The following is a 27,576-nucleotide window of genomic DNA, read 5'->3' as shown; positions in this document are numbered from 1 at the left end:
TCCCTGCCCTGACCACGTTCATGAGAGGACTATCCAATGCCAGGGTAGGGGACCATGCCGAGGCCCTTTAATCACAGAGCGACTTGGCAGGTTCTGTGGGTAAATACTATGTTAACACAGAGATAATGACAGGTTCCCCTACATGACAAGGTCATTACACTTAATAGTCCACAGGTAGAGCCAGAAACCCAGCCCAAGGGCCAGAAGAGCAGTGACAACCGTCTGGCAGCCAATGAGCTGGATAATTGCGCCCCCTCCCCACCTCCCCCCCGCAACACACACTAATTACCCGATTACACTCAGACTCCCATGGCGATCTTGGGTAATTACAGCATAAACCCTCCTGCTTTGCTCTGCTCTGCTCCGTTCCTTCGTGAATCCTACACATTTCCTTCCAATGACTCAAAACTTGATCCGCTCAGATGGACTCTTTCTGGTCTTAGATTTTATAAAGGATCCACCCTCACATCTCAATGTCTCCAAATTAAGGGTCCCCCTTTTAACTCTGCTCAGCCCGTTCAGGAATTCTCTACCATCACACAAGGAGAAATGGATAAGTAACAGAAGAGCACTTTCCATTAAAGCCTTCCTATTGTGGTGTCATCGTAAATGCAAAGAATTGCACTGGCCTGACCTCAGAGCTTCGGCTCACTGTTCCATCTCCCTGGAACACTGTAGATGTTTGCATGGCTTACACCCTCACTTCATTCAGGTCTCTGCCCAAATAACACCTCATCAGAGAGGACCTATCTGACCGCTCTATTTAATATAGCCCAGTCCATCACTCGAGTTCCCTTACCCTGTGTGGTAGATTGAAAGTGGTCACAAGTCTTCTCCTTTTGCAATACGTAAGTGTATCAGATCAACAGCCTGTATGCCTTAAACTTACACCATATGTCAACGATACCTCAATAAAGCTGGAGAAGAAGACGTGGCCACAAGTCCTTTGTGGCTTCTCCAATCAAGAAGTGGCCTCTACTTCCCCACTCCTGAGACTGGGCTGGCTTGTGACTGGCCCTGACCAACAGATTGAGGCAGAGAAGCCATGGTGTGAGCTGGTCTGAAGTCATGAGAAGCCTCAGCCTGTGCCATGCAAGGAAGCCTGGGCTAGCCTCCTGCAGAGGGGGCCATGTGGAGAGGACCAGACAAAAGCCAGCACCAAGGCCCCACTCACAGACTTGTGAATGAGGCTTCTCAGAGCCCCTAGCTGTCGCTGAACCTCTGGCTGACTGCAGCCTCATGAGTGAGCCCAGGGGAAGGCTCCAGCAGCAAAGCTCCGCAGACAAGCCAATCCACAGATGTATGAGAAACCATACATGACTGTTTCACACTGCTATGTTTTGGGCTGATCTGTTATGTAGCCATAGGTAACGAGAGATCCTGCTTTTCTTTTTCTCATAGAACATATTGATATCTGACATATATGTGTCTATTTTCTTCCCCCCTGCTAGAATGAACATTTCTTGAAAATGGAAACTTTGTTTCATCTTCTAAACACCAAAATACTGGCACAGAATAGTAGCTTAACAAATATTTGTAGAATGAATACATGAGGTCTAGATAAATGGATTGATGAAAAGCATTAAAGGACTCTTAAGAGTATCTAGGATATTTGGCAGAACATCCTTAAGATTTTGAGGCGGATGTCAGAAAAGGCACTTAGAGAATCCTGAGAGGCACTGTGAGGCTTGCCCAGGGCCCCAGAGACCAGGGGACAAGTCCCATGTGATTTTGCTATCACCGAGCCTTCTACAGTTCACTGGACTCATGTCCAGGCAGCCAAATTGAGTAGTTTCAGCCTTCCTTGGCAGTTTCTGGACAGGAATTCTGCCAGGAATGGCCTACCAGACAGTGGGAAAAGACAAAAAGTAAAAGGCATGTGAGCTAAAAGGCCTTTTTTTGTGTGTGGTAGAGAAAAGCAGAGAATAAAAACTGCAAATGTCAAAAGAAATACTGCAAACTACATACCAGTGGGGTGGCCTGAATTTTCCCATTTGGACATCTATACACATTCAATGACCTGGGTAACTGGTGAAGCCCTGCTTCGTTTGTGCTGTGTAGATGTACTACTCTCTGGCTCTAACTGTCCAGGAAACATGTCTTTGCAACTCTCTCTGCCCCTGATGGATTCAATTCAGTGCAACGGATGTTTGTTTCCTGCTCAAAATATGCAGAGCATTATGCGGGGGAAAGTGGAAGTTAGAGAGATGGGTGAGAAACAGCCCAGTAGGGACAAATGCACAAGACAATCAGATGAGTGGGGACCTTCAGAGATCACAGGGAGTGGGGAAGACCGGGAGGGCTTTGTGGAGATGTGGCGTTTGAACCGGATCTTGACAGCAGGGCAGGACTTCCATAGGCAGAGCGAAGGAAAGGACGGGTGCGTCAAGCGGAGAGAGAAATGGTTTATAGGAAGTATGTGCCGTGGAGTTTGGAGAACACATAGCATCGTTTGGTTGAGCAAAGGGCAGTATTTAGAGGTGAGGCTGGAGGGGTGTCTCCCTGGACTGCTGTATACTCTCCTAACTGGAGTCCCTGCCTCCAAGTCATCCACAGAACACCCTTGGTTGAGCACTGATTATGTGTGGGGCACTAAGTGCTGTGCCTGAATGGTCTCTTAATCCTTAATGCAGCCTAAGAGGTAGATACTGCTATCATACCCATTTTATAGTTGAGGAAAGTTAAGACAACAGAGATGTTAAATAAGTTGCCCAATCACACCCAGTTATTAAACTGCTGTGCCAGAGACCACTATCTGTCCACCAAAATCCACCCTCTCCTTTCTCTACAGCCGCGCAGCCCAATACCATAGCCACCAGCCACGTGTAGCTGTTTAAACGTAAATTAATTATGTTAGTAAAACTCAAAGCTCAGCTCTCAGTTTCACTAGGGACACTTCAGTGCTCAAAATATCATGAGGCAAACGGCTACCATATTGGAAGCACAGATTTAGAACACTTCCACCATCACAGAAAGTTCTGTTGGACGGCGCCATCCAAGAGTAATGGGAGGAACAGCCAGGGCAGAAGTGATTTTTACTTCTTAAAATTTTTTGAAGTTTACTTTATTTAAATTTAGTTAATTAACATATAGCATATTATTAGTTTCAGAGGTAGAGTTGAGTGATTCATCAGTGGTATATAACATCCAGTGCTCATCACATCACGTGCCCTCCTTAACGCCCGTCACCCAGTTACCCCATCCCCCGACTCCTAGTGCAGGATTTTTAAGTAGCCAGCCTGTCTCCTCCGTGGTCTCTCTACCCTTCCACTAGCTGGATGCCAAAGACAGTGAGACTGTGGGGATGGCAAGATCCTGAGAAGCCAGGTCCCTGAGTCACCACACGGAGGAGGGCCACTTGACAAGAAGAAACACCCACTCTGGGCTATCACAGGATCCAGAAATAAACTTCTATTGTGTTTGAGCCATTATACATGTGTTGGCCTATTTGTCACACAATTTAGCTTACCTTAACTAATTCGGCATCACAGCCAGGATTTGAACCCTGGCGGTGTGAGTCCAGAATCCACACTCTTAGCTGCTACACCTCTGCCAGAAAGATCTTTTTAAAATGCCAGACTGCCTGTGTCACTGTCCTGCTGAGAAATCCGAAAAGCCCTCCTCATCAGTTACAGCACAAAGTTCAAATTCCTGATGCCACATGTAATCTTCAGCTCCATCTACCATCTCGGCCCCACGTGTCTTCCCGGCCTTGGGTGTTTCTTCGTGCCCCTCATGCTCACAGCCTGGGATGCCCTTCCCCCCAGCCTTAGCTGTTGAAATCCCAGCCCTCTTTGAAGTCCGGCTCAAATATACCTTCCTTCGCACACCCAACCCCATGCCTGCAGTCAGAATGAATCACTCGCTTTCTTGGTGCTTTTCTGATGTTTTCTCCAGAAACATGCTTAGCGTTAGAGTGGTAATAATGGTGGTGGTGGTAATAATGATGATAATAATAATAGTAATTACTATGGAACAGTCACGAGTCTGGGTGATTTATATATAGATATTAATTCATTTCATTCCTGTGCCAACCCTTTGAGGTAGATACTACTATCATCTTCATTTTGCATGTGAGAAACTGAGGTCCAGAGAGAGGCAATCTGAGCACAGAATGGAAGAGCTGGGACTAAAACCCAGACAGTTTGAGTCCAGAATGGGGTTATCTGTGTACATAGTGTCTTCCCCATGAGACAGGGAGCTTGCTGCTATCAGGAAGCATGTGGGTTCCCTGTTGGGTCTCCTGAAGCCCAGGCACAGGGCCACATATGTGAATAGTCATTGTCAAGGATGACCATTTGAGCTATTGTCAAGGCCTGGAGATGGAGGCTGCTTTGGCCTTTGTGGCTGGCTGCATTGGGGCAGCGTTTCTGCCCCTTGGGATTAGAAGCTATCATGCAGCCTCTTGGCAATCGCAGAAAGACCTCTGCCGGCACAAGCTCCTTTGGTCTGACTTCTCCATTGCAGGGTGGTGTAGGATGCCTTAAACTTCAGCTGGAAAACTCATCCATGGCTTTATAGTCTATTATCTTTAACAGCTCAGAATCAGCCAGAAGCCCAGGAAGAGTTCATTGTTCTGTATGCCGCTCCCAGGAGCTGGGAGCGGCCAGGGAAGGGCTGAGGTTAAAGAAAAACCATTCCCAGCTCCAGCCAGAATTCAGTTCGGGGGCTGCAGCCGTCCATGGCTAACAGTCCCCGTCATCTGCTCAGCCGCTTCCAGGCAAATCCAATCAAAACTGACGGTAGAACCACACAATGGGTAAAAGTAGCTAAACAGGTGACCCAAGCCCCAAGCTGTTCAAGGATCCACATCCCCAATTTTCTCCTTTCCATCTGGCTCTGCAAAAATGGCCAACTCCTGAGATCTCTGGGGAGCCTCACCATGGATATAGAGCACAGAGATGGCAGGATTGAACAATCATCTTTTCTAGCCCCTTCTTTTTATTGATAAGGAAATGGAGACTCAGAGAGAAGAGGTCAATCACTGCCAAGTCCCACAGCCTGGATCTGAAGTTAGGTCTGTTGGCTCTTGGTTTAACATCTTTTCTATAGTCCACCCAGAGTTGCATCCTAGCTAGGCTCCAAGTAGCAGGGCTGAGAAAAAAGTTTTAGGGAGAGTGGGAAGGACCAGGCTTCTTCCCAGGGGAAGAAACTCCTATGGCAGCCTCTTGGGGTGCTAACAAGCATGTCAAAGCCAATTGGTGACAAGGCTAGATGCCTATTTGTGTGTTATGCGTTTCAGAGTAGAAAGAGCTTTGTCCTCTGTGTACCAACAGGATCACCTTGAACCAGTCACTTAACTTTGCCCAGTCTGTTCCTCACCTGTACATTAGGGATGCCCATTACGTAAGGCTGCTCTGTTCACCTGGTCCAGAGCCTGCACAAAATAGATATTTAAATAATGCCAATTCAGGATGCCCAGGTGGCTCAGTCGGTTAAGCGTCTGCCTTTGGCTCAGGTCATGATCCCAGGGTCCTGGGATCGAGTCCTACATCAGACTCCCAGCTCCAGCGGGAAGCCTGCTTCTCCCTCTGCCTGCCCCTCCCCCTGCTTGTGCTCTCTCTCTCTCTCTCTCTCTCTCTGAGAAATAAAGAAAAAAAAAAACGAATAATGCCAATTCTTTTCCCTTCTTCCTTTTACTAGACATGAGATACCAGAACAGATACTTCTATTCATCAGGCACTGCAACAGCAGACACACAAGTTGGTCTATCTACTCCTCACAACAATAAAGAAGGATTAATATAATTAATTGGGCTTCCACTTACACTTTTATTCTCAAGGCTAACATTTGTGTTTATTATCAGATCACAGATAAGGGCACATGGAGGAATGTGGGTGAGCCTAGCTCCCCAGCGTGAAACACAAAACACAGACGTTCCTGATTGTAAACTCTGAGCCATTTTTATCTCCCAAAGGCCTGTAACAAAGGCGGGCAACAAATACATAACTTAATTGCTCTTCCCGTATTGCAGACTGAGGCTTTATCTCAATCTGACTCCACATGCTCGGGGCAGATGACCTGGCGAGCCAGGAACCAACAAAGACTTTATGACTAACAGCATTGTTTTACCTTCTAAACAACCTACATAAAAGGCCACCCATTAATAAATGCAGCAATTAGTAAAATTGTCCTCAGTTTCTATTGAGAGACACAGACACGCCTTCCTCCTAACCTCCCTCCACCCACGCTTGCTTCCCTGCCAGAAAGAAAATTGAGAAAATACCCAAAGCAACAGCAGCCCCAGCTGTAATGAAAGCTGCCGACCTCTGACACTGCCATTACTTGCTGCTCTGCCCTCATGAAGCACCTGGGATCAGAGAAGCCCAGCCCTGGAAGGGAGGCATGGAACAGTCCAATCTGCTCCCACACGGGACTCCTCTCTGAGATTCCAGGGGGATGGGGATCCAGTTTCTGCCTGGACGAGGCAAATGGCAGGGCTCACGGACGAGGCTGGACGTCCAGGGTGCCACAGCAGGGCTACTCTGAAGATTAAGTAACATCCTGAGCTAGAGCACCACCTTTCCTTCCTCCCTTGGCCCGTGTCCTGTCAGCTGGAAGATCCTAAGTTATGCGTTAAGTGTCTTCCAAAGACGATCATCATATGCCACCTAAGACTTCTCCCACATTCTTTGAAGGTGTAGACAAGGCAATGTGGACATTTCATATTCTCACCACTCTCCCCAGAAAAGCCCTAGCCACACTTAGGAATGGTACAACAGGACCCCGTCCTCTAGATGTGAGCATACCCTGAGGCAGCACCTCCCTCACCTGGATGTCACGGGCCCGTTAATGCAGGGGACCTGAAGGCTTTGAGATTGCCCTGGTCCAAGCAGGATGCAGCCTGAGGATTTGTCCTAGTGACTTTAACTCACTGGTCTAATGTCAGGGTCCTGGGCTTCAAGCACAGGGCTTACGGGGAGGGGACCTTGCCCCAAGGCAAGGATAAGGGACCATCCCAGTGGGTTCAGCCCATGTTCGGGGCTTCAGTTTCTCCATCTGTTTCTCTAGGAGGGGTCTGGGCTGGAGACTCCGCACCGCACTAAGTATGGATGACCGGAGCTGGGATGAACCTTAGAGACTGGAGAGTCCACTGTCCTCACAGTACAGGTGAAGAAACTGAAGCTCAGAGAGGAACAGGGACTTGCCAGGGGCCATAAACCCATTCATGTGTTCAATAAATATTTATTGAGTACCTTCCTTGTGCCAGGCACCATGTCAGGTGCTACAAAAACTCATGGAGTGCGGTGCCTGGGTGGCTCAGTCAGTTAAGAGTCTGCCTTTGGCTCAGGTCGTGATCCCAGGGCCCTGGGATTGAGCCCTGCATTGGGCTCTCTGCTTGGCGGGAAGCCTGCTTCTCCCTCTCCCTCTCCCTGCCACTCCCCCTGTTGTGCTCTGTGTGTGTGTCAAATAAATAAATAAAAATAAAATAAAATAAACTCACGGAGAGATGGGAGACAGACAACCAACAAACAACCGAAATAAATAAATAAATAGAATCAATATCAGATTGGTGAGTGCCATAGAGAAAATTAAGTAGGAAAAGGAGATGGAGAGTAAATAGGAAGTGTTGCAAAATAGTGATCGGGGAGGACCTCACTAAAAAGGTGACATGTGGGCAAAGACCTGAAGGATGTGGATAATGAAATGGAAGAACTTTCCAGACAAAGGGAAGAGTCAATGCAAAGGTCCTGAGGCAGGAGCATATCCGTCTGGTATATCCAAGGAAGCCACTGTGCCTGGAGTAGACTGGAGGAAGAGGTGGCAGGGTGTCACATCACCTGGGACCTTGTGGAACTTGTAGGCTTCTTTCCAGAACTTTGTAGAACTTCGGCTTCTTTCCAGAGTATGATGGGGAGCCACTGGAGGGTTTTGAATAGAAGAGTAACATGATCTGATTTGTATTTTAAAAGAATCTCTCTGGCTGTTGTGTTGAAAATAGACTGTAGAAGGACCAGGATGAAGGCAGAGTAGCCAGGTGAGAGAAGGATGCTGGCTTGGGCTGGCACAGTAGCCGTCAAGGGGTGAGTCGTCAGATTCTGGGGAGCCAGGGAAGTGAGGTCAGAATGCTGGCAACAGTGCAGGAATAATAAGTTAAAAAGAAGTCAGGACTCCTGATCTAGAACCCTTTAGTCTCTGTGATAGCAGGGGTTGCAATTTTCTTGTTCATACATGTTTCCCTAGTGCTCATAGTGATGGCCTGGCACATACTAGCAGCTCAATAAATATTTATGGAATGAGAAAATCCAAAGAAACGGAAAAGAGAGTGGTAATTATTGTTTCCTTTTTAAAAAAAAAGATTGATTTATTTATTTGAGAGAAAGAGAGCAGGGGGAGGGGCAGAGGGAGAGAATCCCAAGCAGACTCCCCACTGAGTGCAGAGCCCAATGTGAGGCTCCATCTCACGACCCTGAGATCATGACCTGAGCTGAAATCAAGAGTCATGGACGCTTAACTGACTGAGCCTCCCAGGTACCCCCGGTAATTATTGATTCTTACCAGCTCCTCCTTCCCACAGATATTAAGGGCCAGACCTGAACTTCGTCTCCTCTCCATGGTGTCTACCAGAGAACCTGTTGCTAAGTGGTTCCCACGGGGTGCCACCAGTGCCCAACTCCCCACCCCACTCCCTTAACCTCCAGTTCTCCCCACCCCCCAGCCACTGCAGACCAGCTGACCAGGGTGCCTGTGGGAGCAGCAGAAGTTGGGAGTAGAAGCTTTGGCCCGATTGCCAGTGATGAGAATGGTGACCTTGGCCACCCCAAGCACCAGGGCGGTGGGAAAGGGAATGTTGTACCGGGAAGAACTATTAATAACATGTCATGGTATTAGAACACAAGACAAACTCACTGGGCAGCTCGATTTTCTGCCTGTGAGAAGTCATTAGTGGTTCTGAGGGTAAAGCCAGAAAAAAAAGTTTTATATGGAACAATAAATTCCTCTATAAGCCACAAAACCCCACAAATTTGCAGCTAATAAACCCACAAATGTAAGATGATTAAGAACTGGCAAGGAAAGAGGTCCTCAGTTCTTACAGGGTTAGCCTGGAGAAGCAGTGTGGTCTGATGGGCTGAAGCTGGGCCAAAGGCAGAGCAACTCGGGTTCAAGTCCTGGCTCTTAAAGAACTGGATGACCTTGAGTGAGTCAACTACTCTCCGCCTCAATTTCCTCACCTGTATCACAAGGATGCACAATCCCTGTCTTGTTTTCCTTAACAAGTGGTTGTCGGGCAGGGTGGGCGTGGGGATACGTGAGCTCTGAGGTGCAACAGCCTTTACAAAACTATTTTTTTTCTCTTAACTGCAGGGAATTATCAGTGGGATGATTAGCACTTGCCTTAAGATTAGAAAGAAAATTGAGAAGATTCATCTGAACCTCTGCCCCACCCATGCACCTGCCCCAGAGGGCATGGCCGCAGAGGTAGCTACCGTGGGTTGAACTATAGCTCCCTCAAAAATACGTCCATGTTCTAACCCCTGGAATCTGTGACTATGACCTTATTTGGAAAAAGGGCCTTTGACGATGTATTTAAGTTAAGGATCTTGAGGTATGATCATCCTGGACTAATAGGATGGCCTAAATCCAGTGACAAGTGTCCTTAGAAGAGGAGACAGGGAGAAGGCCATGTGGGGACAGAGGCAGAGTCTGGACAGGGACAGGTGCATCTAAGTCATGGAATGCCAAGGGTCGCCAGCAGCCACCAAAGGTGAGAGGGAGGCCTGGAACAGATTCTGCCTCAAACCTCCAGAAGGAACCAACCCTGCCAGCACCTCAATTTTGGGCTTCCGGCCTCTCCCAGAACTGTGGGAGAATACATTTCTGGGTTTTTTTTAAGCCACAAAATTTGTGGTGATTTGTTATGGCAGCCACAGGAAACTATATAGTAGCCATGCCCTGACTCCCTGGGAACTCTTATCCACCCTAGAGAGGGGATGAGTCACCCCGTGGACTGCTGCAAAAGGACACCTCTGGGCAGCACTGTCCCTGCCACCTTAGGACACAATATGAAATGAAGGAGGAGGAGGAAGGAGGAAGAAGAGGGGGAGAAAGGGAGGGAGGGAGGAAAGAAGGAAAGAAAGAAAGAAGGAAAGGGAAAGGAAAGGAAAGGAAAGGGAAGGGAAAGGAAAGGAAAGGAGGGAGGAAAGAAGGAAAAGTTATTTAATTAATTTGGTGGGGGGAGAGGCACATTGCTATCTACCCAGCATTAAATGGGAGGACAAGAAAGAGAAAGCCAACATAAATGAAGCACTCACAGTGTCCCAGGCACTGTAAATCATGCTGTATGAATGGTAAAATATCATGCCCATTTTCTCTGGTGGAAACTGAGGCTCTTGAGAGGTCAGGTGACTTGCACATGTCACATGCTGGTGGCAGAGCTGGGATCTGACAGCAGGTGTGCTAACTCCGGTCCAGTCCTTGTTCGACTCTAGGATGTTCCTGAGCCCTGGAAGAGCCTCCGATGGAAACCTGCCTGGTTCTTCCGTCCCAGCCAAAGGCTGATCATCAGGCCCAGGACTGAGAGATGGCCAGATCCTCCCAGGACCAAGTTAGAGCAGAATCTGTTGGTGTGGGTGGTTTCAATGACATGGAGACAGAGGAACACTTGCTGAAGCAAAAACAGTCTGCAGAAGCAGATCACTGGGGCATCTGGTGCCAGCGGAGGTTTACAAGGAAGGCGTGATCTTGTATTAAAAGGCAGAATTCTCTAAGTTCCTGCTTTGCCCTCCTCTCCTCACAGACCTCAGTTGAATGCTGGTCCTGATTTGTAAAGGGAGCTAGAACCAGGAAGTTTCTGTTCCCACTATGACCCCAAGCTCCCCTCCAAAGGGGAAAGGTCCAGCCAGCACAGGAGCTCCAACAGGCTCTGATGTGTTTAATGAGGTTCTAACAGAGCCCAGATATCATTGCCCAAGAATGAGGGTGGAAAGGCACTGTTGTCCCCAGATCCATCCTAGGCCCTGCCCCTCTGAGTTCTCCCTAAGATACAGACATCAAATTCCCAGATCTAGGGAGTGGGGGCAGGCCCTGTGGGTTGTAATTGCATTTGCTAGGCTGTATGTATGTATGTATTTATTAAGCACAGATTTTATTGGTAGGTTTAGCTGGGGATTCAAGAATCATGACCTGACAGCAGCTGACTAGCATTCTGTGGCCTCTAAGCATGGATTTCCAGGCATTGATGTAAGGGCGCAAGGGCCTGGTTTCAGGTCCCTGGGACCTCCTGGGAGAACCTTCCCAGAATCATTCCTGGTCACGCTTTCTCTTATTTCTCAACCTGGGAAGTCTTGTAATTAATCTGATCTCACAGGAGCTAGGGTTACGTGGAACAATGTATTAGGAGGCAAGAGGTTTGGATTCTAGTGGTTTACCATCACTTACAAACTACAGAAATGTGGGCAACTCATCCCAAATTCTGGATTTGGTCTGATCTGGAAAGTGGAGGAAATAGCATTTCAAGAGTTCAGGGCTGGCTCATCTCTGATTCTGAAATTCCCAACAGGAGTGGGACATCCTCACCGTGGGAGCAGAAAGGAGCTATGCGTGCAGGACAGAGTTTGTCCTGTCTCCCTCCGGCTGGGGTTTCTTGGCAAGGTCTGGAATGATAATGAAGGCAAGGCATCAGGAAAAATGAAAGCTAGGTCCCAGAGCCTCGCCCTGAGACCTCCTCACAGTGCAGCAAGGCTTGTGCCTGGGGCCTGTGGAGTCTGCACGCTTTGCTCTGCTCGCCCAGACCCTGGGCCCTGCCCAAATCACTTGGATTAGCTTGGCTCTTTCAGAGTAAAAGAGAACATGGTGCATGCTCATCTCACTCACTCCTCACGATCTGAGGTAGCCCACTGTGCAGACAGGGAAACGAGGCTCACAGAGGTGAGGCTACTTGCCCTGGCTGACCCAGCTTGCAGAGGTAGAACCAGGGGTGGGACCCAGGCGGCCTGGCCTCCAGAGCAGAGGGCATAAGCGAGCCCGTGTCACCATGGGTGTGCTTGCACCAGGTGTCTGTGTGCTGCACAAGGGCGCGAGGTGGGAGTGCCCACTGTGCGGTCAAGAGCGTGGAGGGCCTGAGACACATGGGCGCATGGCGTGCGCACTGTGTGTGCGTATGCATCGCCTGTGGCGTGTGGTAAAGGATGGCTGTGTGACCACGCATGCACTGGCCCGTACGGGCCCCTCCTCCCCAGGTGGAAGGGCTGGGTGCCGCTCTCCCTCAGAGAAGCCTGCAGACAGAGCCAAACCACAGCTTGGGCTAGGGGGGGTTGATCTCCCCCCCTGCTGCAGAGATGAGAGAGGTCTAAGTGGCAGAGATTTAGGGGCCCGAGGGAGAAATACCCTTCCAGTGAAGACGCTCACATGAAAAGCTCCAAAGTAATAACCGAGGCTGCAAAGTGTGCCAATTATGCAACAATTAAAAGGTTTGACTATCTTTCTTTCTCCTTTTATTCTCTCAGCCACTCCTCCCCCTTTCCACATCTGGCTGCCCCTCCAGGCTCCCCCAGCAAATGCTGGAGGGGGGGCGGGGGAGGGATAGAGGATAAAGAACACACTTTTCCCCTTTTTAATTGGAGATCAAAAGTTGGAAGGAGAGCTTATCCCTCCAGGGCAGGGAGGGAAGGGTTGTTGTTGAGATTGAGGCCCTCAGAGGAGGGGATAGGGACAAGAAAGGAGTGCAGGGCAGGTTCCTAACACGGATTTCCAGGCTCTGTATGAACCCTACACGCATCATCTCATTTACTCCACATGTCAACCCCATAAGATCCGTGTGATTAGTGGTATTATATTGCAGATCAGAAAACTAAGACTCACGAAGGCAAATGCCTTGACCAAGGTCACACAGCTGGGAGAACTGACATCACCCCAGGCTATCTGATGCTAAGGGCCATAGACTTTGCTATAAGGCTTTCTCCTGTCTCTTAGCCTGGCCCTTCCCATCTGGACAGTGGGTGCAGGTCCTGGGTTTTGTGTGATAGCCAAGCACTCTCATAGATGAAAGGTACAGTGGGCACTTAGTGGCAGGATTGCTCTGTAATTAAGCCAGCACCAGCTGAGCCAAATGCCCTGCGCAGCAATCCAGTGGCTAATTGAGAAAGAATTAGGCAGTGTGCCCCAAAAGTGAAGAAATAGCCGCTAGGTGGCTTTTTAGAGGTGCCAACCCACACCCAGTATACATGCCCCCTCCCCACTGGATTTCCCAGCAGAACTAACAGCCCTCACACTCCAGGGCAGATAACACTGGGCTCCTTCCCACTCTGCTGATGCCCAGCAGCTCCAAACACCATCCCCGCCCCAACTCTTACATCTCCTGAGGGAGGGCGGCGTTGGGGACATGGACCTTAAGAGAACAATGGCCATCCCTTACATCTGAGATCCTCCAAACACCTAGCACATAGTAGATTTGCACAATTCACATTCAACTCAGATGACTAAGGAGAGCAGGGCACTAAGCTAGGAGCTTTCATGGACATTTTCGCAGTTAACACATCCCAGACCTGCTCTGTCCCCAACTGAGGGAGTAACGCTGGAAGCGCCATGCCGCTTCCCTGGCCCTCAGTTTGCTAGTATGTTGATGGGGCAGGCTAGAGTGCCCAGCTTTAACTGGCCAGCTGTCTGTGAAGGCTAGAGAAGAGAGACAGAGCCCAGGTCACGCACAGTGGTGCGGAGAGGTTCCAACTTTTCTGACTCCAGGCTGGGGCGCACCCTCCCACAGCCCACTCCTGGGCACTCAGTCAGTGGCAGGGTGAAGACGCAGGAGAACGAGACCCAGCTCTGCCATTTCTCCTGCTTCAGGCCAAGCCCAAGAGAGCCACCGGGCTCCTGGGTCTCCTGCCCACAGAAAAGAAGAATGGAGCATTGGTCTCGGTCCCCCCGCCCGCCCATTCCCTTCCCCTCCACAACTGCAAACGCAGACAGCCCAGCCTCCTGGGCTAGACGTGCCAAATGGTTTTCCCCAAACCATTGCCTCCTCGGGTCACAGCTTGTCTCCCAGCCTTTTCTCCTGGGCTGCTTTGGATTCTTGAAAATCCCTCACCTTGGGAGCTCGGGTGTGTGTCTGGGTGTTGGGTGGGGAGGGGGGAGGTGGAGGAGGGGAGGCAAAAGGCACTGTGAACTTGCTCCTGACACCGTGAGCCCTGCCCCAACCTTGGTGGCTGACTCTTGGAGCCCGGGGGTGGGGGGTCCCTCTCTCCCCGGTGCTGGCGGCCTGCACCAGGTGGCTGTGGCAGTCAGCTCCCTTGTGGGCTCTGCGGGACCCCAGCTGGCATGGCCAGCATACTGAGGGAGCCCAGCCAGTTGTTTGCTCAAATGGAGCCCACTCAGCCCACTCTGTGGGGCCTGGCAGGACTCCAGAGGAAATGATGGGAGGGTTTGGGTGCATTCTGACCTTAACGGAATTCCAGGATGATGATGTGTGAATAATATGGCTTTTTGAGAGTCAACAACTTGGGTGCTTTTTATAGTCAGGTCGGAGTGCTGCATGGGCCATCTCCCCATTAATCACTGGGCTAGGTAGATCCACTGGCAAACTGTACCAGCATGACTCCATGGCATTCCCCTCCCTTCTGTCAGCAACTACCCTTAAACAGATGTCAAAGCTGCCATCAAGTCAGCCCCACGCCCACCCCCAAGCCTTCTAGTCCCCAGGCTCAATATCCTCATTCTTCTGGCTCGCCTACCTAAAATGTTCATTATTTTGGTGGTCTCTGCCGGCAGGGATCCTAGATTCCCCCAGTCTGGGCCACCCTGAACTCCCAAAGGCACATTCTACCCACCTGAAGGAGGAAGGAATGCATTCATAGTGACATCCTAAAGAGAATGCCAGGGCGGGCCACGTGGGTGAGCAGGCCTGGAGCCAGGGCCCAGCATCCCAGTCCCTCCGGCTTCTCTCTCCACCAGCCTCCCCTCCTGCCTCCAGGCGTCCAGGCTTTCCTCACCAGGATAGGGCCCCACCACAACCCCAGCACTCACAGTGTCTCCAGATTGTGCAGCCCCTCAAAGCTGTGGGTCCCCAGATGCTGGATGCGGTTGTTATGAAGATGCCTGTGTGGGAAGGAAAGGCACGTCAGAACGGGTGCCCACAGCATCGGGCAAAGGGCGGGGGGGGGCATAGAAAGCAGACGGTGGCTTAAGTCGGAAGGTGGAGGCAGAAGCATGAACAGACTGACCCCAGTGGTCCAGCCCTTTGTCTCCAGAGACAAAATGACTGGCCAAGACTGACTTCTGAAGTTACAATCTCCAAGGCTAGATCAACCGTGGACTCTATGGTTTTAACTTCCTATTGAAGGAAAATGTGAGAGGAGTGCCCAAGGTCAAGGCTAAGGTAGGCCCCCACTAAGCTCTTGGAGAGAGACCTGATGTCAGGGGGGCTCCAGTCTGAGGCTTCTTCTATAGTCCTGCTCCCCAGGACCCAGCCCGCCTGACTCAGTGGCCAGACGCGCTTATGGGAGCCAAAAGCAAACCGCTATAGACAACATATAATTAAAGGCTAAGCTTTCTGTTATAGCTGGAGGGAGCTGTAGACAGGCTCAGAGATGGGAGACGGGTGGGACCAGAGGAGTCAGGGAAGGCTTTACAGAGGTGGCGATCCAGAACAGGTCCTTGAAGGGTAGGTGATCTGGACAAGCAGAGGGAAGGGCATTCCAGGTAGAAGTAATGGGGATGAAGGGGGGGGGGGGGGGGGGGGTGGGAAGGAGTATGTGCATCTGTGCTGGATGGTGAAGGGCCTGGCCAGAGTGCATGTAGGTTGGGGAGAGGTAGGAGATCGGTTTGGAAGAGATTTCCAAAGTAAATAGCTAACTGAAAACAAGTGACAGAATGTTCTTCTCCCAATTCCTAAAGAAATAAGCAAAAATAGCAAAAAATAAGACCCCTGCCTCCAGCCCAAGTATTACAAGTAGCAACAAAGCAAGGACAGAGACATAACCCAATGTAAATAAACTGCACAAACTAGTGATCGAAGAAAAACTCTGGAACTCCTAACCAGTCTCGCTTTCTCCAGGAATTGAACTGGCAAGAAAACGAAATCCTGAGAATTTCTCCTAAAACCCCAAATCTAAAAGAGAAGCAACTCTGTGGATAAGGTTTATTTCCCTTCCCCATGTCTGGCTTCCAGAGGAAACAGGTGGAACTGAGGAGTAAAATAAAGGCTCCAGGCTACTCACTGACTTGAGGAAATGACTTGAAGCCCAAGGGAATTCTTGGGGGGAGGGAGTGAACTCACACATTTAACACACTCTGAATCTGCAGACAGAGCAGAGCCCAGGCTGCCTGACAAAGACTGGGCTCCCCCTCAGAGCACACTCCACCTACCTTCACCCCACCACCAGGGCACAGAAAAGCAGATGGAACCTCATTTACCCACAATACTAGCCCACAAACTACAGCTTGGAGGGGAGAACCCATGGGGCCCCAAGATGACACAGCTAGAACAAGTAGACAGCTTTCTACGCATGAGCCAGAACAAAGAAATCACATGGCAATTATGGATGCACCAGGGAGACCGAGGACGGGGAGAAGAGAGGGTGCAAAGGCAGGTAAAGTTCCAAGCCAAGAAAAAAAAAATACAACAAATGGATGAGGGACAGAAGGAAATTTACCACAATGGCCTCCTGCTACAAAACGAACTCAAAACACAATATTTCCAAGATGAAATTTTAAAAACGAAAGAGAAAATGACATCATAGGCAGCAAAAACAAACTGAGAACCAAAACTACATCATTAAAAAAATTAGTCAATAAACTCGAGCCAAGGAACAGGGTCAACACTGCCGAAAATTGAACTGGTATTGGAGAAAAAGCTTGAGATAATCACGGTGAATGTGGCTAAATGAGACAAAAAGGTTAGAACAGAAATGCACAGACGGAGAAGACACAAAGGTGATTCAACACAAGGATAACTGACATGTCTGAGGGAGAGAATCCAAACATGAGACGGAAGATGTATTCAAACACAGACTACAGAAGAAAATTCTCCAAAGTGAAGAAAGCATAGAATCTGCAGCTCACAGGCATACACTGGCCCAGGAAAATCGGATGTAGAATATTCTACACTGTGACATATTCTAGTTAAGCTAGTAAAGTTCAAGAATTAAGAAGCCTCTTCAGAGGGCGCCTGGGTGGCTCAGTTGGTTAAGCCTCTGCCTTCAGCTCAGGTGATGATTCCATGGTCCTGGGATCGAGCCCTGCATCGGGCTCCCTGCTCAGCGGAGAGCCTGCTTCTCTCTCTCCTGCTCCCCTTCTTGTGCTCTCTCCCTCTGTCAGATAAATAAATAAATAAAATCTTTAAAAAAAAAAATAAGCCTCTTTAGGCAGAAAAAGGGGATTTCTTTCTTCTTCCAAGGGGAAGAAATCATGCAGACCTCCAAGATGCTGTTCACATACCAAGGCGACAGGAAGACCCTATCCAGCACAGATGGATAGGGATGGGGGTCCCGAGAGTCATGGGTCCTGTATATCTTCCCCATCCTTGTCTACCTGCGCCACCAGGTTCCGCTGAGAGACAGGCCCCTCCCATAGGCAGCTTCCGATTCCACAGGGAAAACGCAGCCTTCTGGAAATAAACTATCTCCCCTTAACAAGGGCTTTTGATTTTTCTTACTGCCTCCATGCCTGTCTCCCGACTGTCACTGAACTCTTATCATTTCTTCCTGCCTCCTGTTGGACTCTCGTTTCCATTTTCCAGCCCCTTCCGCCTCCCCAGCATCTCTGGTCTACACCCTCTCAGCTTCCTAAATATCCAGCTCCAGGGTTCCAATGGCCTCCTCCAAACCACTCACTCAGCCCAGGCATCCTGGGCACCTGTAGCAGCCAGGCTTGGGGCAGGGTGTTGGGGTTTAAGAATCCGGATGAAGAGACAAGATTTGCAGGAGTGACACTAGCGCTGCCCAATTAAGTGCTACCTGGGGGGTCCCATCAGGGCCAGAGCAGTGATGCGAAGGACTTCACAGCAGCCTGATAAAAGTACCAGCTTGGGTTTGAATTGCAGAGAAGCCCCTTCTCCTCCATCCCACTTGTCTACTCACACCGCCAGCCAGACTCCTGTGCACCAGTTGGGTTTAACCAAACTTTCCTACTTTCTATCACACCCAGTCTTCCTTATCTGCCTCCTGGGTCTTTCTATACCTCATCCCATAGTTCCTGGACAGCTTCCCCCAGCCCCCTCTCCCCTCCCAGGTCCTGGTGAGTTGGAGGCAGGACAAAGGGGTCATGTTCCTGGCCCTGCCCCAGGAAAAGGGACCAGTTCCCCTTGAGCTTTGCTCCTGCACCAGTAGGTTTTCTTCCCTTGGCCCTCCTTTTGCCCGGTGGGGTCCCCCCCAATTCCGATCTGTAGCACACCTAGCATTCCGATTCCCTGGTTCCCAGCCAGACTTTGGAGTCATTCTTGATTCCCCTTCCTGCTGCTCTTTCCTAGATCAGACTTACCCTTCCTTCAAAATATCCCTCACAGTCATGTCTTCCCTTCCATTCCTTCTGCCACCTCCTTAAACTAGACTTCGGTTGATAGACAAGAGCCTCCTAAATGTCCCCCTGTTCCCATCCATCCTCCCAATTAGCCTTCCTGAGATACCCCCCTGCTCATCTTTACTCCTAAACCTCCAAGCTTCCCTTCCCCACTGACAGACAAAAGCCAAACTCCCTGTTCTAACACCGTGAGCCACCTGATCCCCCCCCCCCGCCACCTTTCCAGCCTCGTTCTGCAAGAGGATCCTCTGCTCCCACCAGCCTGGCCTATTTGCTGTCACCACGCAGCCGGGCTTTCCCCTCGGTGTCTTTATGACACTGCTTGGAACACTGCCATTGTCTTCACCTGTCTGGTTCTCCATCATCTTCCCAGGCCCAGGATCCACCCCACATTCCCCACAAAGACTTCCCCATCACCCCTACACTTGCTCAGCCACCCCAGATTGCCGATGCTGCGTGGGTCTGTATCTATCATCAGCTATCTTGATATAAGTTACATTACATCATTAGCTGTCTTTTCCCATATTTATTCCACTCTTTCAACTAGACTGTCAGCCCCTGGAGGGCAGCAGCTGTTCACATACTTCTCTGACTCTTCAGTGCCCCACATAGGGTTTCTAGAAACAGCTGCTGCTGCTCATTTGTCTGAGACTCCTCATGTGGCCCTCATTTTCCCAGTTTTGTCTCTCGTGGAGATCTGACCCCATTCCCTCCAGGTGTCACAGGGCTGTCACCAAAACGAGAATCGGTCACCTTGCTGTTCACCCTCTATAAATACCCCCACTGACTCCCAAAAGGAGGGATGGAATGGCCATCCTGATAGAAGGACGTGATCCATAAGGATGCTCCTCTTGGTTTTCCAGTCTCCCAGGACAGAGAATTAGACAAATTGGTGCCTGAGTTTTCGGCTTTCAGATGGACCTATACATCATCCATTCTCTGGTTTGGAAAATCAGGCCAGATTTCCAGGAGCAGGAGAGGCAAGGCTGCCATTTAGCAAAGTCACTAACACATATGTTCCCGCAGCAATTAGCGTGTAACCCAAAGCAATTACACATGACCTCCAAGCCCTTAGTAATTACCCTCTGAACTTACCAATCACTCGTAGCAATTAGCTGGGAGCTAATTTGCACTCTGAAGTTCCCACCAGGGAGGCAGAGGTAACCCTGGTCCCCAATTCCTGCCAGGATACTATCTCCCAGGTAATTACCCTCACGGGGCTTTGCTGTCTAATTACAAGTGATGGCTTTTCTCTGTTTGTCCAAGTCTGGGAAATGAGATGAACTTATCCTATCCCTGTGCCAAAGCATAAGACTGCATCATCCGATTGTTGAATGTGGTAGAAATCGCTTAAAAGACTGCTGACTTATATTCCAATCAGTTTGGTATAGTTACTATATTTGCATAGCGAGAAACTAGCGGCTTAATTCCCGTTTTCTGATTATGGTGTGCTGGCTTCTCGAAGCACTTTTACAGCCCTACTGTCATTTGGCCTCACCATACTCCCCATGGGGTCAACAGGGGATGATCGTCCTCATTTTAAAAAGGAGAAACTGAGGCCAGATGGTTCAGTTCCGTGTAGAGAAGAGCAAAGCTATCCAGGCTTCCGACCCAACTCTGGAGTAAATATGCAGCCCCAGCAGGACCCAGCCAGGAGTGGGGGGCGGGCAGGGCAGCACTCACAGCACCACAAGGCTGGTGAGGTTCTGGAAGGCGTAGTCAGGGATGTGGCTGATGCGGTTGAGGGCCAGGGTCATGGCCTGCAGGGCAGGGAGGTTGTTGAGGGCCCTGACAGGGATCTCGGTGAGTGCATTGTCGTCCAGCCACAGGTGGCGGAGGGAAGACAGCCCCTCAAAGCTCCTTTCCGGGACCAGGGAGATGAGGTTGGCATCTAGGCGCCTGGTGGAAGAGAGGATGGAAAGGATCAATCCAGGGCAAGATGCAGACCAAGGTTTGGGACTGAGTTGAGCTGGGCCAGCCCGGACCCCAGCGGGGCCTTTGAGGTACCCTAGGACTGAAGCTGCGACTTGGCCGCTACTTAGCCTATACCCCACCTCTTCAAGTTCCCATATTTCGCCTCCATTCCAACCCATAATTCTTGATCCTTTATGCCATATGTTCCTATTTATGCCACCAACTCTTCCTCTCAGACCCAGTGTTGAACCCATAGTCCCTCTGTGAATAACCAATCTTTCCCTCACATCCCCAGGCTTCTAAATCTATACCATAGCTCCCCTGTTTTGGGTGTGATACTATTCTTCCCAACCCTGTCCAGTTCAAGGCCATATAGTAGGGATGTTCCCACCATTTATAGAGGGAAATCTCCTCCCTTTGGACCTATCCAAAGAAAGGGTCTCCCCAAAGATTCAAGCCAATTCCCTGTCATCCAACCCTAGCACCACTTGCTCCTTGTCTCTTCAAGGACCCAGTAGTTTGATGAAGCTCCTGCCAGAGTCCTGGGGCTTCTTGCTCAGTTGATTGCCCCTCTATGCTACAGTTGAAGTCCTTGATAGGCTACTTTTCAGAACAGGTAAACAGATAGTGGTGATCCTGTCTGCGTGACAACCAGAGATTCCTAGGTGACCTGAGAACTTTTGGAGCAAATTCTAGAAGATCTAAAGTTCAGCCCAGGAAAACAAGGAGACTGCCCATCTTAGCTTTTTACAGATATATCCCAGTCATGACGTCCTTTATCAATACACTATTGTCTTCTGACTCCTGCTCTGGGACTTGGGCTGAAATTGGATCACCCTAGGTAGCTGGTCCCACAGGGACCAGACAAGCTGGCCTGTGACTATGGACCTGGCCTGTGACTATGGACCTATTGCTGAACTTTTCTATCCTGAGGCACGGCTGTCCCACATGTATATGGTACCTCAGTCATTGATACCCAGCCTTTGTCCACAAAGGCCCTAAGACTCCATGGCCCTGAACCTAAAGAACAATTGGTGTGACTGGGAGTGCGGGGTGGGCAGAGGAAGGTTCATCTGGGCTTCTATCTCTTCCCTAAGCCATTTCACCAATGCCCTTCTTGCCAAATGTCTTAAGGGCCACTGGATAAACTCCCTGGCTCACCATCAAGGGGAGTGAACAGGTCAATACTGGAACCTTACATGGGAAAGCAAAATGACCTGGATCATCCTCGAAAGCTGCGATTAGGAAAGACCTCCCACTCACATCAAACCTGACCTGATGGGACCAAACACCCTTCGGTGAGTGCCCTCTACTGGCAAGGCCTGTCACTCCAGATATGGCCCACCAATGTTGGTCACTATACTCTTGATGGTTTGGCTGGCTGGAACTTTGTGAAAATACAGACTCCCAAGCCCCTCCCCAGGATAGTGTAATTCAGAAGGTCCAGAGGGAGCCTGGGAATCTTTTTTTTTCTTAAGTAGGCTCCACGCCCAACATGGAGCCCAAGATGAGGCTTGAACTCACAACCCTGAGATCAAGACCAGAACCAAGATCAAGAGTCAGATGCTTCACCAACTGAGCCACCCAGACGCCCCTGGGAACCTGTTTCTAAAGAACACCCTAGATGTTTCTGTGCACAGACAGGTTTGGGAAATACTGGATAAACATCAGCTATGAAGACAATATCCCTGCCCTCCCTGACATAGCTTACAATCTGGTGGGAAGGCCAGGCACATTCACGGGGCAATGGTGGCAGGGGAAGCACAGTTGCATCCGGAAAGACCTCCAGGAGAAAGTAATGTTTACATAGAGACCTGGTGCCTGAGGAGGAACTAGTCGGGGGGGTAGATGGGGAAAAAAAAAAACCCAAGCAGAGGGAAGGCAGGTGGGAAGGTGAGGGTGCAGCATGGTAGGGGGCTGAAAGTGGTCAGGTAGGGCTGCAGTGGAGCGGGGTCGGGGGGAAGCATGAGAGGAGAGTGTAAGGTGAGCTAGCCAGGCAGGTGGAGCCAGAGCTCACAGGGCCTTGTAAGTAATGCTGTGTTAAGGGAAACAGGGAGCCACTGAAGGGTTTTAAGTAAAGGAAGAACCTAGCCAGATTTCTGTTTGAAAAGATTCCTCTGCAGACCTTGTTGGTATAGGAGAAGGGCCAGACTGGAGGCAGGAAGATCATCAAAGATGGTCTTTTACACAACCTCCTTGTCCAGAAAGGGACAGCCATAGCCAAAGAAGCTTGAGAAGTGAATTTGGCCACTCTGGTGTCCAGTCCCCAAAAGTGTCCGCTCCTAGTGGTAGTTTCTGTTGCTCCTGACCTGGGATAGTGCCAGGCTGGCCTGGCAGGCTCCCTGGCACAATAAAGTCATCCAGCAATTCCGGGAGTCTTCCTAGCATCCCATAAGAATGCCACGGCCCCACTTCCTTCCGCTCAGTGAGGGCAGCGTCTTGGCCCCAGCCTTCTCACAGACCACAGACAGACAGCTGAGCCCTGAGAGTCAACTTAGAACCACCCAGGCAAAGCGCCCTTTGAGACGGCCTTAAGCAAAGATAGGATACAGACAAGGAGAGGTGGAAAGTGGGGTATCATGAGTGAAGGCTGAGAGGCAGGAGAATAGAGGGCCAGTGTGGACGGGGGAAGTGGGCACAGATTTCAGACATCCTTAGGAAGTCAAATCGGTAAGGCCCAACAACCCACTGGATGTATGGGACCAGGACAGCTGGGGCTTGCCTGGAGTCTGGCTCCCTGTAACTGCCTACCTAAAGGGGGGATTAACAGACCCAGGAGGCCTGAATGCCCAAGGTGGGGGGTCTCCCTTTCTCTCTAAAGCCTTGGGCTGGGAGCAACCCTCCAGTGACAACCACGACACCAATAGCAATGATCTGCTTCCACATATTGAGCCCTTGTCATATGCCAGGTGCAGACAGGGACAAGTGTGTGATCTGCACCCTTGCAGCAACGCCATGAGGAAGCTCTGGTTAGTCCCACTTTACAGAGAGATTAAGCCGCCCAAGTTCCCTTAGCTCGTGAGCCACGGAGCTGGGGTTCCAGCCCAGGTTGTCTGGTGCCAAAATCCATGTGCCTCGGCACTGTGTGATGCTGGTACTGGGGGCATGAGGAGGGTGAGAACCTGCTGACCTATTTGACGGAGACTGGGAAACAGGGCAGAGGACATGACCACAGCCCCTGGTAGGTTGGTGGCCCCTGCTCTATGGACAGAGGGAAGGTGTTATGGGGCAGATAGGAAGTGGGACTGGGGCAGGGCAAGAGGGAAGCAATCTTTTCCTCTATGGCTGGGGGGGCATTTGGAAGCTGCCTCTCATGCATATGCATATGTGTGAGCACACATGTGACCCACGCATGTGCATGTGTACGCTTTCACATGTAACCCGTGGCCCCGATTAGACCACCACCTGCGTTTTGTGCAACCCAGAGATAGGAGGGCCTGAGAAGGGCCACTTCTCCCAGAGGCCAGGCCAAGCACATCCCCCTGGCTCAGGATGATACTTTTGCAGGTAAGGGCTGGACTGGACGAGCTGCCAGGCCCCTTTCTGTTGTGTTAGAGGGAATAGCTCTCCCGTGAGGCCTTGCAGATCTCCTGGAGCAGTGTGGTGGGGCGTGCCTGGGGCTGCAGGAGGAAGGTGCCTACAGCCCTGTTCCTGAGACTTGGGGACAGACACATGCCAGAGGGGGAAACCAGGCAAGCTGGCAAATGAAGAAGGTGGGATAAGCACATGGAAGAAATCAGTCAGATCTGAATTTGTGTTTGGGGTGAGCAGAAGGTCCAGGCATTTCACTCAGGCCAGGCAGACTTGGGCGGGGATGTGGACCCAGCAGAGTATTGCTGCATTTAGCAAATAAAAATACATGTTGCCCATTGAAATTTGAATTCTGGGTAAATAACAAATAATTGTTAGTATAAATATGTCCCATGCAATATTTAAGATGGTGCCCAGTTAAATTTGAATGTCAGATATACAAAGAACAACTTTTTGAAAATAAGTAGGCCCCATACAATATTCCTATTTTATGTGGCAGCTCTAACCCCGGGGGCTCCTGGGAGCATGGAGGAAGTGTGGGTTCAGCCATCAGACAGATCTAGTTACAAACCCCTCTCTTAACATTTTGGGTTGGTTTCCTCGCTATGTAGTGTGACTACCTGCCCATCCCTGAGACTGTTTTGAGGTTAAAGGCAGACAAAAGGCCCCAGCATTACCTTCCCTTCTAACAAGGAGGCTGTCCACGGGGGCTCTGGGGACCCAAGGGAGAAACTGGGCATCTGGCAATTATGGGCTCTCCCGGTAGGGTTGGCTGTGAGGACAAAACACCCCCTTCAAAGTGGGCTCCCGAGGGGGCCCAGAGAGGAGCAGGGGAGGCAGCAGGGGAGGAAATGGAGCAGTACTGGCTTCTATATTCCCTCTTCCCCTTTTGTGGGACATCCCATCCCTCCCTCAGGGACCTCTGAACCTTGGGGAGCCCCCAAAAGTCCCCTGTACTCTCTTCCTGCCCCTCCCCAAGCAGGATAGGGCACTCTCTGAAGAAGCTGCCTGACCCTCCTGAGTCAGGTTCAGGCTGTCCTGGGGCCCCTCTGGGGCAGGTGGGCCTGGGCTCCCATGCCATCTGGGTGGGGGGCCAAAGGAGCTTCCAAGCAGCCTGAATTCACCATTTGAGACTAATGGGCCTATCTGAGCTGCTCCCCGTCTGCAGGTGGGAGAGCCAATCCAGATGGACTTGGGTTTGGCAGGAAGAAAAGAGCAATTATACCAATTAAGCTCTGGAATAAAATCAACCACCCCCAATAGCTCTTCTCTTTCTCCCACATGGGCCTGGGCTCCCTGAATGATTTCTGACTATAATTCTTACCTGCGGTAATAGGGAAGGTTAGCAGGGACCTCACAGGCCAGTTTGGGCTTGCCTGGGCTCTGGAGAAATAGCTTAACCTCTAGAGGGCCAAACTACTCCTCACATTCCCCCAGCCCAGGGCTGAGGCTGAGGTGGGGTGCGGGGGGAGCATGAGTGATGGCTGGGGCGCCTTCCCTCCAAGTCCAAGTACCAAGGAGCAGGTGGTCTGAAAGTCTCCTGGCCATAGGACATTCCAGAGAGCTAGTGACATGGGGACCTGGTCCCAATGGACTAAAATGAGATCAAGACATAACCGGGAGCAAGTAGCAGCAGAAGAGATTTAGGTTAGACAGCAAGAAGTTGTTCACTGACAGTGACCCAGAAGAACAACAGTGTAAACTCAGAATCACATTATATCAGCTTGAAGGAGCTTGGCAGCCCCACTCATTTTACATAGGAAACTGAAGCTCAGAGAGATAAAGAGAAATGCCCAAAAGGAGTGGCAGGCCTGGGACTCAAACTCAGGGCTCCTTTCCATTTCTTTCTACCAGCCTGGCTTCCCTAAAAGGACTGGATGACAGAAAGACAGACACCTCTCTGAGCTGTAGGAGGCATATTTATATTTGAAAACCAAAGTCCCTTACAGCCCACAGAGCATTCGACTGACTTAATGGACCCTTTCCGGAATTTCTTCCTTTTTTTTTTCTTTTTTATTAAGTTTTTATTTATTTGACAGAGAGAGACACAGCGAGAGAGGGAACACAAGCAGAGGGAGTGGGAGAGGGAGAAGCAGGCTTCCCGCAGAGCAGGGAGCAAGCGCCCCAAGGAATTTCTTTCTTTAATCCATCTTATTTCCTACCAGATCTTAGTCAAATACAAGACTAGAGGGACAGAGTCAGGGCTCCTAGTGGACCACCAGATGACCCATGGATGTCATCAGGTATTCATTTAAAAGGGATCATTCAGGGGTGCCTGGGTGGCTCAGTCATCAAGCGTCTGCCTTGGGCTCAGGTCATGATCCCAGGGTCCTGGGACTGAGCCCCACATCAGGCTCCCTGCTCCACGAGAAGCCTGCTTCTCCCTCCCCCACTCCCCCTGCTTGTATTCCCTCTCTCGCTGTGTCTCTCTCTGTCAAATAAATAAATAAAATCTTTTTAAAAAATTAAAAATAAATAAAAATAAAAGGGATCATTCATGTGAAGCTCTAAGCCCAGTGCCTGCTACCTAGTACCTGCTCCCTGGACATAGGGTGACTTTGAATCAAAAGGTCAGCATGTCCCAGGGCAGGACCAGGAGGACAACTGGGAGAAAAGGGTCGGGGGGTGTCTTTCTGGTCTATTACATTCAGTTCAGGTGTGACTTGAGTCCTCTCTCCAGTTCTGAGCCACATGGTATGAGAAGACTTGGTGACTGTCGGACAGGATCCTTAGGAGTAGGGAGAGGCTAAAAACCAAGCTCCACGAAGACAGATGGCCTTGACGTAGGCTCCGAGGGCTGGGGACATCTGGGGAAGACTCTTGTTTTTCACCTATCTAGACAGAGAGATGGTGTTTACAGGGCCCCTCCACGATGTGGCCCCCCATCCTAAGAAAGTGTCCCCAGCCAATCTTAGGCTGTGCAATATCTCTTTCCCTCATCAGCCCTCAGGTTTTTGCAGAGTTGGAAAGGAGGGCCAATGTGCCATTTCAGATGCAGAAGTTCAGAGAGGGGGAGCCCCTGGCCAGCTCTCATCCCATGACCTGGTCACTGAATTTGGTGGTGCTTCTCTGCTCCAATTCCCACTCCAGCCTAGCTACGTTCTTCTCTCCTTGAAGCTGCTCTCCATTCAGGCCCTCCTAGGCAGGATGGGCTATGTGATTTGTGGAGCCCGACACCAAATGAGAATGGGAAACCCCTATTTTTAAAAATGATTAAGAATTTCAAGATGGCAAGAGCAGAGCACTAAGCCTTCCGAGCCAAGGTCCTGAATAATTGCACAGGGCACACGCCGGTGAAGCCAGTCCTGCTCCCAGGCTCAGAAATCCTCAAAAGCTGTGGGCCAGACCTTCCGTTCTCAATTCCTAATTGTAAGTGTGAGGGTAAGAACGAGGTTGGGGGTGAGGTACCTTGAGGACAAGGGCTGCGTATTTGGCACCCAGTGGTCAACTGGCTGCTCTGAGCAAAACCTAAGCTGGCTTTTCACCTCAAAGTGCCCAGTCCCCCTCCCCAGCACACACAGGCACAGAGTTGACTTTCAGCAGGACAAGGAGAAGAAAAGAGAGGATGGGGACGGTATGGGGGTGGGGGCACCTCACGCTCTGGGTGGGGTGGAGTACAGGCAGGGTGGAAAGGGGAGGATATTGAAAATGAAAAAAAGAACAAAAAGCAGCCACTATGGA

The 27,576-nt window shown here is 50.3% G+C and overlaps 1 protein-coding gene across 1 annotated transcript in view; it reads right to left on the bottom strand.

The window, feature by feature from the left end:
- The window catches only part of LGR6 (leucine rich repeat containing G protein-coupled receptor 6), a 116,830-nt gene that overhangs the window by 20,712 nt on the left and 68,542 nt on the right, over positions 1-27,576 (bottom strand). The window contains exons 5-6 of the mRNA XM_025855219.2: positions 20,134-20,349; positions 14,959-15,030 (exon numbers count right to left, since the gene is read on the bottom strand). Of these exons, the coding sequence (XP_025711004.1) occupies positions 14,959-15,030; positions 20,134-20,349 (288 nt within the window). The remainder of the gene's footprint in view (positions 1-14,958; positions 15,031-20,133; positions 20,350-27,576) is intronic.

Source organism: Callorhinus ursinus, unplaced genomic scaffold, assembly GCF_003265705.2.
Source record: "Callorhinus ursinus isolate GAN/ISIS: 27379988/994484 unplaced genomic scaffold, GSC_fseal_2.0 scaffold57, whole genome shotgun sequence".
Classification (NCBI taxonomy): domain Eukaryota; kingdom Metazoa; phylum Chordata; class Mammalia; order Carnivora; family Otariidae; genus Callorhinus; species Callorhinus ursinus.
Note: the sequence above shows the minus strand (reverse complement) of the source record. Positions and strands in the feature narration are given on the sequence as shown.